Here is a 21422-nt window from a genome sequence, read left to right as displayed (position 1 = left end):
TCAGTAGGAATTCAGAAATATAAATAGACGATTGAAGTTGGCAAGATGTATCCTTCAACAAACACCTCTCTGCCTATATATGGCAAAAGATTCTCACTTTTCTTTTTCCTTTCTTCTACGCACAGTTGCGTCGACCAGCGTCCCTTTTTTCTTCCCTATCAGTACGCAGTATGATTCACAGTACGATTTGCTATCTGGACGTTATATCGGTACATTATTTAATTTGTTTGTCGGCTCTAATAGCCATAGGTTTCTGAACTAACGGATTATAGTCCCTTTCTTTCTTACTTTTCTTTCTGTTTTATTACGGCGCGTCTGTGGCGAGATCGATCGAGTATTTTCTATGTTTCAGTCAGTCTTCCTGCATATCTGCGTGCATCTGTAATATATATAAGGTTTGTATCGGCTTATTTGTGGTGCCAACATCAGAAGAATATGCATCTCTCGAAACCATTCAACTTTCATTCGAGTCATGAAACTCGCAAACCAAATTTATTGCCAGATCAACAGTTACATTTTGATAATATCACAATCGTTTATATCGTATTCGGCTGAAAGGACACGCGTCGGAAGAAATAATTATTCATCGTCTTTTATTTGTACTTATTGCTCGATAGAATTTCTAGTTGTAACGTTTCGAGCGAAACATTCGATTCAAAACGAATGAATTTTAATTCGTAAGTACACATTCTTCCGGAGCAACGCTGACCATGAGAACGATCGAATCTCTTTCCGCAGAATAATGGATCCAGGAAACAGGGATCTCCCCTCTTTCGTTGCGCATAGCAACATCGAATACCAAGAGTCAATAAAAACTGATGCTTTCCTTTGTCAAAAATTGATCGATACGAACTTTGAAAAGCGATTTCGTTTCGTTTGAACATGGCTACACTAGTCACGTTTGAACTTCGTTCTCGTTCCGAAACATATCTTAACGTATCTTTGTTAGTTGTTTTATATTCGCTGGTAATCTTATAACGTTAACACGATTACGCATATAATTGAAATTGATTTTTAGCTGTCTAAAACGAAGAACGTAAGTGTAGTAAAAAGTTGGAGATAACTAAGGACGAAAAGCTTTTCCAAGATTTTATCTTTTCAAATACCTCAAAAATTGAATTTTACTGTCCCCTGACTCTGCCTTTGCAAACTTCTAGTATGATTCATGAACAGTATTAGCGTAGTATGAAGTTCAGTACTCGCGTACAAAGCAAATGATGCATAATGAGTCGTCCGTTATTTTCAATGATTCATTCACCGGTTTGCAGAGAACCCGATTACATAACATACCGTAACAAACAATAATTCTTTTCTCCATATCGGTGTCATAGGATACTTTTCATGCTCGAAACTAAGCACGGCAAACCCCCAATTGGATATGTAACGCGTATTGTTATTAAATATATCAATAATTTAGAAATAAAAAAAGAACAATGGATTAACAAGTATACCTTATATAAAAAATATAAAAATCGTATACCTTATGTATTCATTAACTATATTACGCAATTAATGTATATTCAATATTAATTATGTCGTATAATCTCGAATCATATTTCACGATAAAATAATAAATATTTTGTGATTAATAATTAACATTAAAATGCGTATGAATATTTTCAGACGACTATTAAGTCGCAGTTTCCAAAGATTTTACAAAGCAATATATGAACGTAATACCATTATATTATCTATATTATATGTATGTGTTTGTAATACTCGTAGATTTGAAATATTATAGCACAAGGGAAAAATATTATAATAAATAGAAAAATATAGTGTGATAAATGAAAAAGTTTAAGAAAGCTATGTTCTATTGTCGCCACCGGAAAGGTATTGTAGCAGCAATCCAGGGCTGTAACAAGGTACCATCAGTGGCCTTGAACGTTTATCCGAGATTCATTTTCATGCTTTTCACGGCGAATAATTCTTCAATTATCGATATTGAAAGATTCAAAGATTAAGGAGAAAAGTATAGAATCACAAAAAATAGGTATCGCCTTCCATACCAAAAAATAAATAATTTCATTATTTAACAAACGTTAATTTCATATCGAATATTTTAGAAAATTTTTGCTAAGAAGAAATAGAAAGTCTTATTACCAAGGCGTTTTTGCAGGTAAAGCCATAGAACGGGCATTCTCGAACTACGGATTACAGACTCTTGCCATTGTAAAAATTTGACCTGCTCCAAAGTATTCTCGCCATATGCTAAAACACTAAGATACATATCGAAAGGCATTGCAGTTTACAGTGCTTTGGAACTGTACGTATATTTTACTTATATTTATATATTATCTCTCGATATATTATGCAATTTATTTTCCAACATTTTCTTGTGATATCGCCGTTTAATCTTTGTTATTCTATTTAGATAAATTTTTAACTTGTCACAGTAAAAAAAAAAATAATAAAAACACTGTTACTTAGAAATTTATATATATAAAAAAAAGTTAATAAAAATACGCGTGCACATTAATATGCTTATATCATCGAATACCGATTGTATCGATAATTATATCATAAAAAATAGCTTTGAAGTATGATTTATATATATATATGTATGTATGTCGGAGACGAAAGGACATCGGGGTCTTTCTTTCGGAATGTTGGGGAAGGTCCTTGATACTTTAGTCCAGACTTTTTATCATAGCTTTTTTTTTTTTTTTTATTTATTAAAATTTACAATCAGTTCTCGCATTGAGAATTTTCAGTAATTCGTGCTTAAATAATAAGACCGAGAAATAGTTGTTTATGATTTAATGCAAGCATGGGTGCCCGAGATTTATGACAGTGAGCTTAGGCTCGAAGTGGCATAACGGGTCGCTGAAGGTAACCACGGTCACAGAAGGGACGTGTACCTGACAAAGGTACGGAGTAATTAAATAGCTCTCTTTAAAAACAAAGATTAGCCCGAAGGGTGCAGAGAGGTACGGAAAGGAGTATATAAGGGCAGTTCCACTAGGACTGAGCTTCAGTCTAATAAGTTCTAGTTGTGCTGAAGACAATTTGTGCTGTACGTTGAGATACATCCGAATCTTGAATCGGTAAGTTGAGTTCGACTTAAACTGTGGCAGAAATCGCATTCCTCGTCCCGTTGACCGTGGATTCGTTATCGAACCTAAATTCATCGTCATCAACATCTCGATTATCTCATCACCGCTATTACTTGTTAAACTCTGTAGTAATTTCATTTGTATCAGTAAGATATCATCTATAGCGCGTAACAACGATGGCCAATTCACGGGAAGATTCATTATACGCCCCTAACTCTAACGATAACCCGACATATACATATGTATTAAATATAAAATATTGAATTCTTTATTATTGGCTAAATTGGTAGATTGTAATATATCTATATTGCTTTTGAAATGAAATTGCATTGAACTCGTCTAGTCATCGCTTATAGAACACTGTGGTAAAAGAAGAATGTCGAAGAAAATCAAATATTTCTTCGTATTATTGTTTGATATTGTAAAATTTAGCAGATTCGGGGTTGTGATATTAATTCTACTGTTACGAATACATTAATGCATCCCCGAATGTAGCGTGCTAACATTCTCTTGCTTGAATATCCCTATCTTTTTCTCAATTCTCTACTCACACATATGCACGCATCCCAGGACTATCTATACATACATATATATGAGTCTCGGCACGCCTGTTGTTGCTGCGTAACCGTAATCTCAAACCCAGCGCTTCGTCCTCTTAAAAACTCCAATTTCACTGGTTATTAAAACCGATAATTTTTTACAAGCTTATGAAAACCGTGTTAACCAATATTTTCAATAATTCAGAAAATCATTAGCTGTACGACAAAAAAGATAAATAATACGGAAAATAATGGTATATCGTTTTGCAAATGATCAATATGGTGAGGGCGCTGGCTTCGAGGCTATAGTAGGAAAGCCGTATGCGCATGTCACTTCACTTGGACGATCTCTTTCTGTCGTAGCATCTGGAGGTGAGAGGTTGTACGAGGTTTACGCACAAGAACATAATCCGTCGATTTTCTTACCGGAAAGGTAGCATCGGACGTCAGGTACGGAATAAAACGACGCACGAAATACGGGCGAAATGTGTTGTGATAACAGTTTCTCTAAAATGTTATTTTTCTCGGTGAATTACAATATTAAAAAATGGGCGCGTGGTTGATCGTTATATTCGCCGGCTGTTCAAATACACGGACCACATGCTGATTTTCGTTGAAATCGTTCGTCATATCTTTCGGAGAAAACGCGTCGAATCTCGCGATTGATTGTTTGATCGTACGAAACAATTCACGCGAATAAACGAATAACTAGTTGAATGTGATTTTTAAATTAAAAAATTAGAAAAACTCAAATAACCGGATGCAGTATGGCGGTCGCTTGTCAGGACTGGAGTTACGGTCACGAGTTCGAGCATTGCTGGAATTCCGTTCGTGATGTAAAATCTTTTCTAGTTCAGGAATTTCTAAAAGCACCAATGAAAGTAATTTTACATGTATGATCGAAAAGGAGCTGTAATTGTGGCTTCAACATTTCTCTAAGTACGGTATCCAGATACGTGATGCGTATACTGGAAATCGTGTGCAATGACGACATTGTGGGACGACTCTTCGCCAACAATGGAGTTTGCTTGCTGATTTCCAGTGTGGTGGATCGTTAAATCAGTCAATTTTCTTTACTGTTGCGAAGTTCATAGCTGTGTCAAAGTGATAATAAGTGGAAATTATATTGTGCGAAACTTGGTAATTGAACAGTATATCTGTATCAATTTATCGTACAGTAATTGCATAATATACAATTTTGTAACGCGTTTTTTTATACATAATTTTCCGAATTGTAAATATTTCTAACCTTTTTGTATATGATTAATTAATATTAATTTTGTTTTCGACACGATTAAATGCTTTTGAAGTTACCTTATTGATACTGTAAAGCAGTTGTTCACGTGTAATTAAAATATATATTACTTTTAACGGAAATTTTCAAATAATTAGTAAAGTTTAAATATATATAACATAGTACAGCTTTTCTCATTGGGAATTATTGAAAGTAATAAGTAACGTAGCATTGTGCAACGCCAAGCGTCAAGCAATTCTGGCAACGTTGCAGCTCTTCTCATCACGTACAAAATGGCTGCCAGTTCCGTTCTCGAATATTCAGATACCGCCACGTGGACGTTAATACGGACACCTGCTGCTTTCTCGATAGAGAAAAAAAACAAAAATCGCCAAACTGTATATTGTTAACAAAAATTAATATTTTTAAATGAAATTTTAAACAATCGAGAAAATTTTTAATCGTAAAATAAATTTGAAATTTGTTCGCACGCATTGTATAGATGTGATCTTTAATTTAGGATGATTTTTCGTTTACAGACAATAAAATTAACTTTGATATTTAATTGTTTTAATGATTTTCTGATATGTTATTTTGTTTCAGAGTTAACCAGTAAGGTTCTACAAAAACTCCATAATGGGTAAAGAGAAGATTCATATTAACATTGTCGTCATTGGACATGTCGATTCCGGAAAGTCAACCACCACTGGTCATTTGATCTACAAATGCGGTGGTATTGACAAACGTACCATTGAAAAATTCGAGAAGGAAGCCCAGGAAGTAAGTAATTAATGCATATAGCGATATTCAGAAGGAAACAAAGATTATATTAGTTATAATTACTTTTAAAAATTTAGCAAGGCCTTGTCACTGGTAATTTGTTTCCTTAGTACAGTGATAATTAGATATTGCTTTCTAAACAAAACAGCTGGCTACTTGTTACACTTTTTAAACGTAAAGCATTATGAAATTTTAGATGGGCAAAGGTTCCTTTAAATATGCCTGGGTATTGGATAAACTGAAGGCTGAACGTGAACGTGGTATCACTATTGACATTGCTCTGTGGAAATTCGAAACTTCCAAGTACTATGTTACTATTATTGATGCTCCTGGACATAGAGATTTCATCAAGAACATGATTACCGGTACTTCTCAAGCTGACTGTGCCGTATTGATTGTTGCTGCTGGTACTGGTGAATTTGAAGCTGGTATTTCAAAGAATGGACAAACCCGTGAGCATGCCCTGCTTGCTTTTACTCTTGGTGTGAAACAACTGATTGTTGGTGTTAATAAGATGGACTCCACTGAGCCACCATACTCTGAAACTCGATTTGAGGAAATTAAGAAAGAAGTATCATCTTACATTAAGAAGATTGGATACAATCCTGTTGCGGTAGCATTTGTGCCAATTTCTGGCTGGCACGGAGATAATATGTTGGAGGTTTCTGCAAAAATGCCTTGGTTCAAGGGATGGACTGTCGAACGCAAGGAAGGCAAAGTTGAAGGAAAATGCCTCATTGAAGCTCTTGATGCCATTCTTCCGCCTACTAGGCCTACAGACAAGGCTCTTCGTCTTCCCCTTCAGGCAAGTCTCCAATCGAATTTCATAGCTGAATTTTTATTCGTTTTACATGATGATAACATTATTCGCTCATTCGCGGTTTCCACCGGAGAATTTTCTAATTTGATGACGGTTAGAGACGTCTGACTAAATCTAATCTTTCAAAAATTATTCCTGTCTTGAAAGGCGGCATATGGTAATATTATTAAATATGATTGTAGGATGTATACAAAATTGGTGGTATCGGAACAGTACCAGTTGGTCGTGTTGAAACTGGTGTGTTGAAACCAGGTATGGTTGTCACATTCGCTCCTGCTGGTTTGACCACTGAAGTTAAGTCCGTTGAAATGCATCACGAAGCTTTGCAAGAGGCTGTTCCTGGTGATAATGTCGGTTTTAACGTAAAGAACGTGTCCGTCAAGGAATTGCGTCGTGGCTATGTTGCTGGTGACTCGAAGAACAATCCACCTAAAGGAGCTGCTGATTTTACTGCACAGGTATATATTTGATAATACGCTAAAAACTAGAAACCAGCTTGGGCAAATTATTATCGATTAATTTGCACGATGATGAGAACTTATTAACTTCATTCGCGGTTTCCACCGGAAAGTCTTTTAAGGCTTATTGACGGCCGAAGGCGACTGAGTGCAATTTGTTAAATACATTTTATGTGAATACTTACATCTATTTGCCTATTTTTATACCTACTTATATCTTAATTCTAAACAAAATTAATTATGTTTCATATGTCTGTTTTAGGTTATTGTGTTGAACCACCCTGGTCAAATCAGCAATGGATATACACCAGTGTTGGATTGTCACACTGCACATATTGCGTGTAAATTCGCTGATATCAAAGAAAAGTGTGACCGTCGTAATGGAAAGACCACAGAAGAAAATCCTAAAGCTATCAAGTCTGGAGATGCTGCCATTGTTATGCTCGTACCAAGCAAGCCTATGTGCGTTGAGGCTTTCCAAGAATTCCCGCCTCTGGGGCGTTTTGCTGTTCGTGACATGCGTCAAACGGTAGCCGTTGGTGTTATCAAAGCTGTCACTTTCAAAGACGCTACTGGCAAGGTCACCAAGGCTGCCGAGAAGGCCCAGAAAAAGAAATAACTAGTTTCCGTACATGTGTATCGCCAGATGGGCTTGGGCGTATAGTAGCTGATATAGTTTGCTTCCTTTCTTCACGTTCCTCGCATAAGAATAACGTCGTTACGTTGTCGCCATTGGAGACTGCAATATTTTCTACGAAATCGCGACCGATAATTAGAGATAATAGAATCGATAAAGAATCGCGACGACTAGCATTTTTTGTGCATGTAATTGCATACTCGCCACATTTTTTTGATATTCGTGTATTCCATTTATCAAAATGGTTACTTCGTCACTTTTCTCATCGCAAAGAATTTCGTAGGAAAGGTAAGCCAACAATGGTTTGCAAGCGGATGTTTTTCTCGCCTGTGAGTTCCGTGAGAAAAGAAAGTAAACTATAAAAAGTTACTTATTACCTAGTCAGGTAACTGGGAAGTGATAGCAAATAGGTCACATTTTCCAATCAAATTTGGATTGAAATTACCAACTGGTTTTACGATTACGATTTGTTTCCGAATTTCTTTGCAAAATTCCATTGAAGAAACTTAGAAATTTTTAAAGCTTTTAACTGAGTCGCGGTGCATCGGTACAAAATAATCGAACAGTGACTGAAAGGAAAATGATAATTTTATTACGAATTTGAATGGGCGATGAAATCTGTTTTTCTATTACTTTCAAATTGCCTGGCTATAGGTAAGGAATTGAACTATAAAAATATATATACACAAAACACTTTTCTATGATATACGTCTTTACAAAGATTTACCTTATCTTTTTACACGTCCTCTATATTAAAAAGAAGTATGTGCGGAAATATGATTGTTCTACAATGGTGCAGCACTTTTAGCCATGATTTTCTGATTGAAATTGGTTTAACAACGGTTTTGTGTACATACCTATAAATAACAATAATAAAAATAAAGGAGATACGGAAACTATTTCATGTATATAGTATTTCAATACACCATTACCCTTGTATTATGGAAATGTCTTTGACAATATTAGTTATAAAATATCACATATGCATATAAGAACTATATTGATCAAGCATTTGAAAACAATTTCAATAGACCAAAAGCTTAATTCTTATTTATTAATGGATCATAAGGTCGATTGAAGTTTACTTCTGTTGCAAAATATGTACTCAGATGTGACTTAACGATTTATTTTCACGAAATTAGTTGTAAAGTGCATTTTTTATTCAGATGATATATATCTGTGCAAAGAAAATATGTAATAGAGTCCGGTCGAACATTTTCAGAAACAAATTGATAGTGGAATCTGGTTCGGAGCGATATTTAGCGACTGAAACAATTTTCCTCTGGTGTTTTTTTAAACAAATATCGATCGAATGTAGAAAACAAGTTGGATAAAGAGGAGTGGGCGATCAGATCTTCTGTTAGGTGAAGATAGTAGTAGTGTGCGGCATGGATAGAGAATACGAGCGATGGTAGAACTAGGCAAACATGGCTGCTCTAAGGAATGGTTTGTTGTTATGTTCGAATTTTCTTTCAAGTAGCACAAAATTTGCAGCATGCGAGGTAAGTAGAAATAAGTTTTCAAATTTTTCCATATATAATATTTTTACTTCGTGGTGTAATATATTTTAGTAAACCGTATTGTTTCCAATAGATTTTCTTTTTAGTATATTCTTTGTTTAGTTCCAGCAAATACGTAAATATATTGGTCGGTGGATGATTCGTGATATTAAACGAAGAAAAATGGCAAAAGACTATGCGGAAGAACGACTGCGACTTTTAGCTATGAAAAGAAATACCATTTTGCCATTGGAAATTCGAGTACGTCATATATACTTTATATAACCTCAAAGTGTGATATAAGCATATGAAAAAATTACGTTACGTTGAAAGGATTAGACGACTACAGCTATTGGTTTTTGTTTATTAAATCTACTTTGCTATTTCAGGAAGAAATTAATCAACAATTTGATAAGATAATTCCACGTCAGACAGCTTTAAGACAATTAACAACACGGTGTGTACTAACTTCTCGTGGACGTGGTGTTGTCTATAGGTGGAGATTATCAAGAATTATGTTCAGGGAGTTGGCTGATTCTAACAAGTTATCTGGTGTACAACGTGCAATTTGGTAGAGATTATATGTACAATGGTGTTTCAGTTCTTTTGTTGAAAAAATGTGAAATAAATACAACATAATTAATGTATTAGCTTGTAAAAAAGAACTTCTGATAAAGTAAGAAGAAATTCTTTTTTATAAGGAGCTAATACTAAAAACACTCTTAAGAGATATGTTTCTAAAAACATTTCATGGTGTAAAGAAGACATTAGCCCAGTAAAATACTTTAGGATTAGCGTATGTTGTGATTTTTATTTACCCATACCATGTTTCAAGAAATGATAATTTGTCATAGCGTTACAAATATTTTAATCTTCTCGAGCTTCTCAAAATTTAGAATCTGGTCAAAGACATAAACAGTGATCAAACAATTACCGTAAATTGATTAAAACGAAGATTGCAAGTGATTAAAGGCAATGTTGGTTTACTTATTTGTTGCAAAAGATATTTCTTAATGAGATAAACTCGCGAATTATGTTGTTGCATTCGAAATTACATTTATTATTTTTTACTCATTTGCTCTCGTTTATGAAAGTTCCAGTAAAAAGGTTTTTTTAATTTTATCAGATTAAATTTATATATACAGTAAAATAGAACGTTTGTAACAGCATGAAGCATCAGTTAACTAAAATTCTTCTTTCTTTTATAACCGAGTGACGCCATAAATAATAAATGCAAGCTTAAAACTTTTACGATAACGTCGAAATAATAACTGGTATGTAGAAAGAGTTCTACAAATACAATTAACGAATATGTCTATATTCTACCACATAGTTGATTTATGCCAAGTAAGCGCGCGAAAAACTAGTAGTATAAGCGTTTATCTGATCAGGCATGCATGGCGCAGGTCCGAGTCTCTAGTTCACTTCTCCTGAATCAAGGAATTTTTTACGAGGTAGTAACACAGTGGTATACTCGTGCAGAAGGATACTCTTTTGTTCTTGTTAAAAGTCGACCTGTTGCATTCTCTTTCTTCATTTTCCATAACGCAGGACGTCGATCATATTAGAATTACATAGATGGCCGATTTAGTAAGTATTTCGATTATGTAAATTTCTTTAAAACTGGACTTTAATTGGTGATTGAGACTGTTAAATTATTCAGACGTTCTTCTATCATGTGCACGTAAAATGATATGCATTTTACACCATTTCTAATAATATCGTACACACGTTAAATATCTGAAGCGAAAATTGCCGAATTTACAAATTAAGAAACATGCTTTGCGTTGTAAAATTATAGAGCGAGTCACTTTTGTTTAAACATATGCAGATTTTTTTTACCGTGAACGAACAGCGTTTTATGCTCGTTTTTTCCCAATTTCTCGTAATTTCATTGACTCGACTTGGATTGTAAAAACAGGATAGAAAAGAAAGAAGAATCAGATCACACGCTTGAGGGACGCGCGTTTGATTTTAGCGAACTTGCGATTTTCTTGCAGCTTATTAGTAATCAATCGAACTATTTCGTCGAGTATTTGGAAATTAACGTAGTTACGAATACCGTGGAATGATTTGTTGAAAAAATAAATAATTTAACTTGTATGAAACCTTGTAAGGCACGATATCGGATTTTTGTGCAGTTAGATTGTGCTAAAGATTTCCTTGCGTGAGAATAATAGCTTCGCGATCTATATTAACATATTTCCAATTTTGGAGAAGCAGTCGAATGATCGTTGTATAAAGTGTTAAATGAAGTGGACGATTTATGAAAAGTAATCGGTACGAGTTTATGTGTACCTTGGTAAATTTTGTATGAAAGTTACGAAAAGCATGCATTGAATATTTGTCGGAATTTAAAAACAATCGTTTTCACTTAATCTTTATTTTGAAGAAAATTATAAAATTATTTATCAACTGGTACAAGTTACTAAAAGTGAAATAATTTGTAAATTATTTTTAGCTAATTAGTTCGCGATATTTTTCTATCAAAGTTTGAAGGCAATCAAGGGCGTTTCTATTACTTCCAATAGTGTGTCATACTTTTTTTTATTATATATCAAAGTGGATAATCTAGACGATTTCAATGTCCTCCGTCGCGAGGTTACTCGTCCATAAATAAAGGAGTAAAACAAGGAGTCTTACATTACAATAAGTATAATGCACGTGTATAAGTGTACAATGTCTCTTTGTCTTATATCACGTGATGTTGTTGGCTTTTCCTGGCTCACAATATCTGTTGATATACCCCAAAGATGTAACTCGATGAAATGTTTATTAGAAAGATGTGTTGATATTAGGCGTGTAAAAAGAGAATGCTAAATTTAGAACGCCAAGCGTCCGGGGATGTGCTACCTACGCCTCTTATCAATTCCTCTGTATTTTTTCCGTGTCGACAAAAATTGTGTGTACACACATATAACAAGGTAGAGATAAGAAGAGGAAAATCGAATGATCCGAGATGTTAAAAATCGGCCAAAGTACCCCTGTACGCGAGCAAACCTCCTTACACGAGCGAAAGGAGGTCAGCCTGAGCAGCGGGGCGCACTGTGGCGGCAATTTACCTCTTGCAAGTCGTAAAGAAGACTATGGTAGTCAGAGACGTAAACTATGATCTTAGATAGAGGGTAGCCATTTCGAGCAGCTTCTACGGAGCCAAACAGTCGCGGATTATTGAAAGAAAAAAGTGGCTGTAATTTGAAGATAAAATTAGACAGGACACATTTTCGTATGAGCTTTTCTTCCTCCTTGAAGCGATCCCACGTATCACAATACATGCTGTATCGTTTCATCGGTTTCTTTTTACCCCTCGTAGCATAACAATTTTGTAAAGAAACGTTTCTTCGTATTTCTAAAAATAACGAAGAGATTCGAGTTATCGAATGGTACATGTCCTTGAGACACTGTGTGGCATGTATTTCTAGGTGTCTATTTTTATCCGTATCTTTATCAATGTAAGTCTAATATCGGCGTGCTATTGAACTTATTTGATAAAGGAAGCAGTAATTCATAAACCTAGATTATACCGGTGTAATAATAAATATCAGTTATCTATCCGTACGGTGTATTGTACTAACAAGGGTACGTCCCTTATCGTATCGTTATATTTACATAACATATTTGTGTTAGTTTCGTGGCATTTCTCAGTATAACACGTCGGGGAAAGTTAGTACAATAACCTAGAAGACCGTGTGTAGCAATAGTTGGATTTTCTACATTCCGATGAGAATTATACAATTAATTAAATAGTACACGTTCAATGGTTTTATACAAAGATGAACGATAATCTCGGAAATAAGACGAAAATTAAGAATAAAAACATTGTTTTCTGCTTCGTTTTTCAGTTACCGACAATTAAATATCGGCCAGAATATCCCTGCACGCGAGCAAACCTCCTTACACGAACGAAAGGAGGGGTCGGTCGGCCAGGGCAGTTTTATCTTCCCATAAAAATTAAATGACAAAACTAAAGAAAGGGAGAAGGTATTAAATAATTCATCGTTTATTCTTCGACAAAAGAGAAAACGTATTAAACAATTCTCTACTTTGTGGTTAGGAATAGGTAACCGAAACGTCTAAAAATTCTTTCAATTTTCAACAGAACGTTTCTGTCTCGTAATCCAATTATCTTCTATAATAGTCTTCTTTGAAGGAAACGAACGAAACACATCGGAATAGAAAAGCCGCAAATTAACAAGACTTTACAGTGTCAACACGTTGTTCCGCATCCTAGATAAACATGGGTCACCTTTTTTTCCTGGAATATAACGCATCATTGGGATCGGTTGTCCCGGGGCGTGCGTCACCACACAGAATGTCCACGATGCTTGGCAATTAATCGAACTACAGCGAGTTCTACGAACGATGCCACTTTCACGTACGATCTATCGAAATTTGTCGCGTGTCTCGTTAACGTTAACCGCGGCTCGACGTGGATTGGAAATACGAGACGTTAGCTCGTGTTTCTGAAACGGCGAAATGTTCTTTGTCGGAGGACTGATAAAGCGTGAAATATTAGCACGATTAATACTACCACGTATAGATCGATGAAACGTGATATCAAAGGTGTAGACCATAAAATATCATTTACTACCGTTCTTGTTCCATTCTAAAAGATGTATTTTCATTTAGCTTCGAAGGGGAAACTTCTTGTCTTCTTCGTGTCTTGTCCGCCAATGAAATTTCGCTTCTCCTTTGGATTTCGCTAGCAAACGAACGATAATGTATGAATGAATAATTTGTAGCTTCGTCTCGTTCGTTTCATTTTGTACAACGAAAAATTCGCCAAATTAATATGGTTCTATATATGCTGTTTTACGTGCACGTCTACGTACAATATAACATCAATTTCCATGTTATACTTTATACTATAGTCAAATGTTAGATTCAAATTATAAATCTGTAAATAACAAATATTTAAAGATGCAAGAAATAGCAGTCGGTCGTGTGTGTTAAAACAGCTAGTTTAACAGCTAGTACACTGATAGTCCAGTTGGAGAGAAATCGATGGAACATAAGTCTAAATTTAAATGTGCAGACGAAATCAAATGCACGAACCTTTTAACAAACGTCGTGCGGTTTTGTCGATCGGAACATTGGACGAGCTCCACGATAAGGGTCAATTCGTGTTTGTCAAGACGTGCAGGAAGTTTGTATTTTTCGAAACGAAACAGGACCACACATATTACATAAATTCATCCTTTACCTTCCATCATTCTCGAACATTTCTACTGCTCTATAGAATTTTGAATCAAACGTTAAATGTACTCGATAGAATTCTAATTCCATTTCTAAGAAATCGACCAGACAGAGAAGACCAAAAACAAGGCTTATCATCCATATTATCTAACATTTTCATTGATGTACATGAATTTGAAATACGTTGAACATATTCGACAGAATTCTATCTTATCCTGCACGAAATTCAGGCAACGAAGCAGCAAATAGGAATACGTTAATTATTATTTGATAAGAATTACGGAAAGTGAGGCTTGTCAAATTTTTCAACTTTTTAGACAAATATGTATATGGTGTCCGGTAATTAGAAGCAAGTCTTGCAATACGCTGGCTTATCGATAGCATCGAAAACGATCTATTTGCGTCTTGATTCACCCATTGTTGAATCAAAATGAACTGCTTCTACAGAGGCAACATTTATCAAAGCTTCGTCAAGAATGGCTCTCGTTAAACGACTAGTGCTATATTTCCCCGTTTTTCTTATTGTCAAGATTGATAACGGAATATCGCTGATTACCGTCCAGACGACGTATCAAAACGATTTGAATCTAGTAACAGCAGCGGGCAATATTGATATTTTTAAGAATTCCACGCGTTATTTGCCTTTCTTTATTTAAACCAGGCATCGTCTTTGATGCCTGAGCTACGTTGTTTAACGAATCGTAATTTGAAAATGTGCTTCTCCAAAAAGCAACCTTAGACACGTGGCACATCCACAGTTTCATCGGATATCCCGTTCCCATTCAACTTCGTTTAATCTAACACAATGCTTCTGCTATGCGATCAAGGATAATAGGACAACCATCGTGTAATATGATCGATACTTTGTTAAAAAAAAATTGAAAATTAAATATATCAGAGCGTCACGTATTTTGTCGGCTCGGAAAATGCCAAGAGTCGATAGATGTTGTCTTTGATACGAGCACGTCCATTGAAACAGCAATCGTAGAAGCTTGACGTATAAAATGACGAAACTTGCGCTTATTTTTATTTAAAATACAGAAGAGAAAACGTAGAGATATAAGAACGTGGCGAGGAAAATACGGGATAAGATTATCGAATACGAGCGCATCGATTAGTTGGTTGAATTACATTGTTACTACGATACGATTATCACTGCATCATCGTCTAATAACTGCGCTATTACTTGGACAGGATCACCGTTACACGATGTAATAGCGATACGTAAAAACATGCAGGAGGATCAATGCATGATGTTAAAATCGAAAGGTACGGTGTGCGATGTACCCGTCAGAAGCAAAGCTTCCAGCTTGAGGGTTTGGTCCTCTTTCACGTATCGCAGGAACGACAACGACGTCGCTGAATTAAGCACGAATCAGGAAAACAACGTATCCGTTGGAAGACTTCGAGATGGACGAAACTATCCGGCGGACTTCAACGTGAGACTCTGCGTATTAATCTCGAAAGAGAATATGCTCAAAATAACGAGAATTATGAAACGAAAATTACAAGAAACGTTACGAAGAAGCGAATAGCTTCGTGTAAAATTCATTTTCTCGCTTGATAAAAGATAGATAGAGCACGCTTTTATATCAACTTTTCTTCGTTGTTTTTTAGGTTCACCCTGTATAGACAATTGGCAAATCTTTGACCAGATGGCAAGCCCAATTAAAAGAAGTAACTTTTGCCCGAGAACTTATCTTTTTTATCTCTCACAGTTTGCGAGTTGTAACACAAAATCGGAAAATAGCCGAATTTTCAGCGGTCAGTTTCGCAGTTTACGGTTAGAATTTGAACAGCGAAAAGAATTGCGTACCTACCTACGTATGCTCTACGTATCCTGCAAAGTTTCATAATTTTCCGAGTTTTCGGCTTGAGGATGTTCCATATCGTAAGAGATACTGATTCGTGCAAAACGAGAAAGACGGAGGAGATATTATCTATAAGTTTATTCTCTTACAGACGATAGAGAGCTTTCATTGCGCGATCGGGCCTGTTTTAAGCATAGCCCGAGTCTTTGGTTTATTTCCAGTGGCTGGAGTCCGATCCGCGTCACCCTCGAAACTCCAGTTCAAGGCACTTTCCTTCGTCGCGTTTTATTCGGGTCTCATAGCCTCGATGATATTCTTTATGACGATCGTATCGGTGCTTCACATGGTGAAAACTCTTAACGCTAATACGATCCAGACACGTGGTAAGTGGACACTGTTTATTACTCTGTTGCACGGTCGAACAATTTTTGGAAAAATAATTTACAGGATTATCGCGTGCAACTTTCCACGCGTTTCACAGACGCATTTCCTATTTTCTAATGATTTATTTCTCGAAGCTGAGCTTGCGTCGGTCCGGTAGCGTTTCGGTGCACCGATCCAACCCAGCATTGGATCGTATACTGCGGTATACCGTTTGGCATACTCGTTCCAGTGCCATTGAAAAAGATATCGACCTAAATCTCTTAAAAGCAAGAACGAACTTGAAGTAGCAGCTTAGTTTTATCCCGCGAAGCGTTCGCGTACCGTCGCAAATAGGCCAGATGCCATCGTGTCAGTTATCGAGGAATTACGTCGGTGGCGAGATAAACCGACGATATCGTATCGCGTTGCAGGTGGCATAGCGTCGGCGACGGTTGGCGCGGTGTTCTACGGGAACAGTCTGCTGGGCAGCATCTTATTTTTCTGGCTGTCGTCACGCTGGGTACCTCTTCAGTCGGAATGGAGGGCCATGGAACGATGCATAGACAGGTCGATATCTCGACACTCCTGCCAGGTTCACAGCTTGGCACGATTCACGAGTTTGCTAATCGCCTTGTTTGTCGCTTGTCTGCCGTGCACGCGAGCTTCGATACCTGTTAATCGGCACTGCACTCGCAAATTACAATTGGTTCGTCCTACCGCGTAAATGAGATGCCAATAGATTCACTGATAATCCAATGCAAGCTTTTTTTTCACGATAGAATATTCTTCCGCGTGTTTTACGATTTGTTGTTCCAACATCCATGTTGTCTCTCTAATCGTCGATCGATACCGAGCTTAAGATTGCACTGGATCAAAGAAATCGTTAGAAAAGACGCTGACTCGCTCTGCGGCCTTGCCAGAGCCGTTTAGGTTTCTCTTTTCTTCTTCTATACGCGAAGATAAGTCGCAAACGCGGAATAGAATTTCCCTGTCCAAGGTCTCGTTCTCGGCAACGTAAAGTTCGAACGCGTTCGGGTTACTCGATCGTCAAACTCGTCTCTGTCAGACGCGAACAAACTTGCTCGGTTTGTTCTCTGACCGTGACGCAGCTTCCGTCTATTTATCTCTTTACGATTTACAGCAATCGCATAGAACCGACGCGGCTACGATGGAAATTTTTCTTCCTAAGTTCCGTGATACTGGTGTTGGCTCTGGTCGAGCACATCCTAAGCATGTTCAACAACGTGGACGGCTACGACTGGAACGCGTCGAATTCCACGTTTCGCAGCTTCCTGGAGACGTATACTCTACGCTCGCATTCCTTCATCTTCGACACATGTGAGATTCTACCACTTTAAGCGGAAAAACCGAATGTCAAATGTTACAAAGGCAATGACATCCTTTAATCAGCATCACGTTCGTTTCCAGTGAATTACAACTTTGCCTTCGGATTGTACATTTTCGTCGTTAGCAAACTGGCCACGTTCAATTGGAACTTCACCGATCTTTTTATCATGCTGGTAGGTAAAAGTGGTTACTCTCGATACGAGTAACTTTTAGTTATGCTTTTAGTTCGAGTAACCGCATCACGCACGGCTCGCATATTTGTCGTTCGTCCGGTCTCGATCGCGTTTTTATCGATTCTTTTCTAGCCTTTCTCCGTCGAAGAGAGTATTCTCGTTATTTTTAGTAGAGCGTCGTTGTTCTGAACCTTCTTTGGAATATTCTTCAACGCAATCGGAGGACTGATTCGTACCGATTCTTCCGTATACACAGTTACTGTTGCTTGGAATATATCTTCTTCGAGCCGAAATACTTAAAATTGTACGAGCTGTACGAACGAGATCTTTTTAAGAAGAAAAGCGTCTTATTGGCCGAAACGAATAAAAACCACGCTACATTTTCGTCAGTTTGAACGTGACTATGGCGCGAACCGAGATAGACAAGATACCTTACTATTTTAAGAAAATGACTGCACTCTGCAGTTTTGATTTTCCAGGCTTTTCTTTCGCTCTTGGCATAGCAAAAGATCAGAAAACAGTCGAGGTTTATCGAATATTCAGGACCGTGCGATAGCTGCGAGTCTGCTGAAGATTCTCATCAAATTCCAAGCGTATGGTACAAACAGATCTCGAGTTATCGGAAAATAAAGTTGCGTTTAAAGATCAATAATTAACGAACGATAACTATTTTATCGCGGTACGAAAAAGTGAACTTGCCTGCGACTCCAATTTTCCCCTAATAATTCATTCGCAATTTTTTCAAGATAATTCACACGAAGGTTCAGATTACTCTATTATTACACGACAAAGCTGAATTAGCAACGTATTGCACGATGTTTCGATAAGATTGATCCTGCGTTTCTCTAATTGTCTAGGTTGCCACCGCTTTGGCTGAAAGGTACAAATCTCTGAACAAGAAACTGGCAGTGACGGTGACAAAATATCGGCCGATATTCTACTGGCGCGAGCTTCGCGAACACTACGCGATTTTGAGTTGCGTTGTTAAGAAGGTGGACGAGCACATCTCTCCCATAATCCTGTTATCCTTCGCGAACAACCTCTACTTCATCTGTCTTCAGCTGTTGAACGGACTATCGTACGTATACTCGACCCGGAAGGCACGAAGATGCCACGCTCTTTTCCACGTTTTTTCCCCAAAGAGAAATTACAACTGAGAAACCCGTCCTCCGCATAAAATACTATTTTTAATAATCGTGAAAACGATCTAAATAAACAATTTCAATCTCGTTCGATATCAGCCGATTCCACCAGGAAGGCGAATGTTGCTTTTTCAAAATTTGCCAGTCCGGACACTATAGCGATTGTAAGAATGCCGATTAACCTTGCAAATTTTTCAAACGTAATTACTCCGGTGCCTCGCCTTTAGAAATGCCCTACCTATCGTATCTTGGATATGATGGATTTGAATAATTATTCGAAAGCATTTTCATTTCGCCTAATGACATCGGTTTTCCAGGACTCCGCCGCTTTGGTGTTACGGCTCGCCCCAATTGGGCGAGGCATTTCGTATTAGAGAGAAATAAATGTAACGCGCGCTGATAAAAGAGTAGGCCGATACGTGTTCATTTAGACGATATATTGTCGTAATTGGCAGCACGTATAGTCACGTTCTATCGACATCAAACCGTGCTCGGCTTTGTAAAATGTTAACGAAGTAGCAAGTTTTTGATTGCCGGTAATCCGCCAGTTTAGCTGATTGCCAGATCGGTAAAATAAACACGACGAGCGCGATGAACACGAGGCGAAGTGAGAGCGAAGGATCGATGATACGTCAGCTCGGTTGGCAAAGTAAGAAATGTTTATAATTTTTGTCTTTCGCGATAGAAAGAATCGCGCCGGGGCACAGCGTTTCTCAGTTTCTCGTGGGAATTTCCAATTATTTTATAACGCAAGAAGCTGAGCAATGACGCAGTCTTCTCGTTAAAATCACTTCGAGTCCAAGCATTCGATATAACTTAGAAGCTCAATTTACGTTTTAACATTATCCGTGGCTGTTTAATTATTTGCAAAACTAATTATATCGTATCTTTACAGATGGTTTCAAATCACACAATGCGTATTTATTACGATTAAAGTAATATCGTTATTTTACTCGTAATTGTGTACTTGCAGCGGTCCGTGTGCCTTCTAAACGATCGTTTCTTCTTCCAAAGAAACACTCGCAACGTCTACGATACCTGGCCATCGATATATTCCAAAGTTTAAACAAATTCGCTGCGCGATTAACTGCATATATATAGCTCAATGAAGAGCATAGAAACGAGGAGTTGATCGCGTAACGTTCTCAATCAACTCGTTGATTAACGTTATTATTCCATCTTTGTTAAAAGCATAGCAGAAAAGAGCAGCCCATTGAGCGCGGTGTACTTCTTCGGCTCTTTCGGCTTCCTAATTATTCGCACCTGTGCCGTCACCTTACTCACCGCTAGGATACACGATCAGAGTAAAGTGGCCTTACCTTATCTGTACAATTGTTCCACATCCAGTTATGGCATTGAGGTAACTATCTTTTCTACGTGCGTACTCAATCCCTTGGAAAGTTCGAAATATCCTTTCGTACCTTTTGGACCAGTTTTCTCTTTTATTCCGAAGGTTTACGTCACTCGCAATGAATTAAAAATGTACATTATCTGTTCAAAGGCGCAGAGATTGCAGCATCAACTGGCGACAGACGAGGTAGCGTTAACTGGATTACGTTTCTTCTCCATCACGAGAAATTTTATGCTTGCGGTAAATCAGTGTCTCTACGTACACCCGAATATAATCTCTAAAAATCTATGGTACAATTTATTAATGGAAAATATATTGGTATACAGGTGGCCGGAGCAATCATAACGTACGAAGTTGTGCTTTTGCAATTTGTCGATGGCAAATGAAGCAAAATTACAGTGATATCTATTCTACGCTACTATCGTTTATAATTATATTTTTGATAATATTGTTGTTACTACGTATGCAATCCGTGTTTTAGCCTATTTCTGACGACATTACTTGTTATTTGTACATACAAAAATATATAATTACTTTATTTAAACGCCACGGAGGTAGTCACTCGACCGGTTTAGCTAATTTCTCTTTTAATTGGAAGAATTAAGTGGACGAGACGTCGTACTACGACAGATACGTGGGATGGATGTTCCTCACTCTTGGATGGATTGATGTAATGACAGACGTTGACATTAAACACAATTTCTCACATTCTTTTCATCCTCTTCTTTATTTTTCTATAAACGATAAAACGTGTGCGTTACAACTACATACACCTGCACATTTCCAGAATAACAATTTCAACCTCGATTCTTCGAGGAATATCGAGCAATTACATAGTTATTTTGTTGCTCTCTCCTCTTACACTTAATGTCAAAATTACGAAGCTAACGGAATAACAAACATTAGTCACTCTTCCCTGGTACAACTGTTACAGTTATCGTATTTTTTTATTCCCAAGTGATAGCAAACGCAAGATTTGTTGCACCAGTATCTTTTATCGATATGCTTTACAAGGA

At 37.0% G+C, this 21422-nt stretch overlaps 3 protein-coding genes across 3 annotated transcripts; all 3 read left to right on the top strand.

Annotated features, from left to right (window-relative positions):
- Nucleotides 1-3888: 3888 nt before the first annotated feature.
- On the top strand, nucleotides 3889-8423 carry LOC117239077 (elongation factor 1-alpha). Its single transcript, XM_033504350.1, has 5 exons — nucleotides 3889-4045; nucleotides 5433-5609; nucleotides 5806-6414; nucleotides 6612-6887; nucleotides 7150-8423. The coding sequence occupies exons 2-5, from the start codon at nucleotides 5466-5468 to the stop codon at nucleotides 7504-7506; spliced, it is 1386 nt and encodes a 461-aa protein (XP_033360241.1). The 5' UTR covers nucleotides 3889-4045; nucleotides 5433-5465; the 3' UTR covers nucleotides 7507-8423.
- Nucleotides 8424-8856: 433 nt separating this feature from the next.
- Nucleotides 8857-9822, top strand: LOC117239123 (28S ribosomal protein S14, mitochondrial). Its single transcript, XM_033504446.1, has 3 exons — nucleotides 8857-9026; nucleotides 9147-9284; nucleotides 9413-9822. Exons 1-3 carry the CDS (start codon nucleotides 8952-8954, stop codon nucleotides 9596-9598), a joined length of 399 nt encoding a protein of 132 aa, XP_033360337.1. The 5' UTR covers nucleotides 8857-8951; the 3' UTR covers nucleotides 9599-9822.
- A 176-nt stretch (nucleotides 9823-9998) lies between these two features.
- LOC117239122 (gustatory receptor for sugar taste 64f-like) lies at nucleotides 9999-20965 on the top strand. The gene is made up of 10 exons (XM_033504445.1): nucleotides 9999-10613; nucleotides 15414-15658; nucleotides 16182-16413; nucleotides 16825-16960; nucleotides 17535-17731; nucleotides 17804-17913; nucleotides 18771-18991; nucleotides 20247-20415; nucleotides 20557-20646; nucleotides 20733-20965. Exons 2-10 carry the CDS (start codon nucleotides 15452-15454, stop codon nucleotides 20790-20792), a joined length of 1422 nt encoding a protein of 473 aa, XP_033360336.1. The 5' UTR covers nucleotides 9999-10613; nucleotides 15414-15451; the 3' UTR covers nucleotides 20793-20965.
- The last annotated feature ends 457 nt before the right edge of the window (nucleotides 20966-21422 follow it).

Source organism: Bombus vosnesenskii, unplaced genomic scaffold, assembly GCF_011952255.1.
Source record: "Bombus vosnesenskii isolate JDL3184/JDL3185 unplaced genomic scaffold, Bvos_JDL3184-5_v1.1 scf7180000013883, whole genome shotgun sequence".
Taxonomy (NCBI): domain Eukaryota; kingdom Metazoa; phylum Arthropoda; class Insecta; order Hymenoptera; family Apidae; genus Bombus; species Bombus vosnesenskii.
The sequence above is the reverse complement of the archived record's forward strand: the minus strand, read 5'-3'. Positions and strand labels throughout refer to the sequence as shown.

Bases quoted from the DNA above. Each gene is read 5' to 3' on its own strand.
- LOC117239077 (XM_033504350.1), top strand. From the start codon at position 5,466: ATGGGTAAAGAGAAGATTCATATTAACATTGTCGTCATTGGACATGTC. The intron at 5,610-5,805 runs GTAAGTAATTAA...ATGAAATTTTAG, and splicing joins TCGAGAAGGAAGCCCAGGAA to ATGGGCAAAGGTTCCTTTAA. The intron at 6,888-7,149 runs GTATATATTTGA...TGTCTGTTTTAG, and splicing joins CTGCTGATTTTACTGCACAG to GTTATTGTGTTGAACCACCC.
- LOC117239123 (XM_033504446.1), top strand. From the start codon at position 8,952: ATGGCTGCTCTAAGGAATGGTTTGTTGTTATGTTCGAATTTTCTTTCA. The intron at 9,027-9,146 runs GTAAGTAGAAAT...TTCTTTGTTTAG, and splicing joins CAAAATTTGCAGCATGCGAG to TTCCAGCAAATACGTAAATA. The intron at 9,285-9,412 runs GTACGTCATATA...TTGCTATTTCAG, and splicing joins TTTTGCCATTGGAAATTCGA to GAAGAAATTAATCAACAATT.
- LOC117239122 (XM_033504445.1), top strand. From the start codon at position 15,452: ATGCAGGAGGATCAATGCATGATGTTAAAATCGAAAGGTACGGTGTGC. The intron at 15,659-16,181 runs GTGAGACTCTGC...ATTCTCTTACAG, and splicing joins ACTATCCGGCGGACTTCAAC to ACGATAGAGAGCTTTCATTG. The intron at 16,414-16,824 runs GTAAGTGGACAC...ATCGCGTTGCAG, and splicing joins TAATACGATCCAGACACGTG to GTGGCATAGCGTCGGCGACG.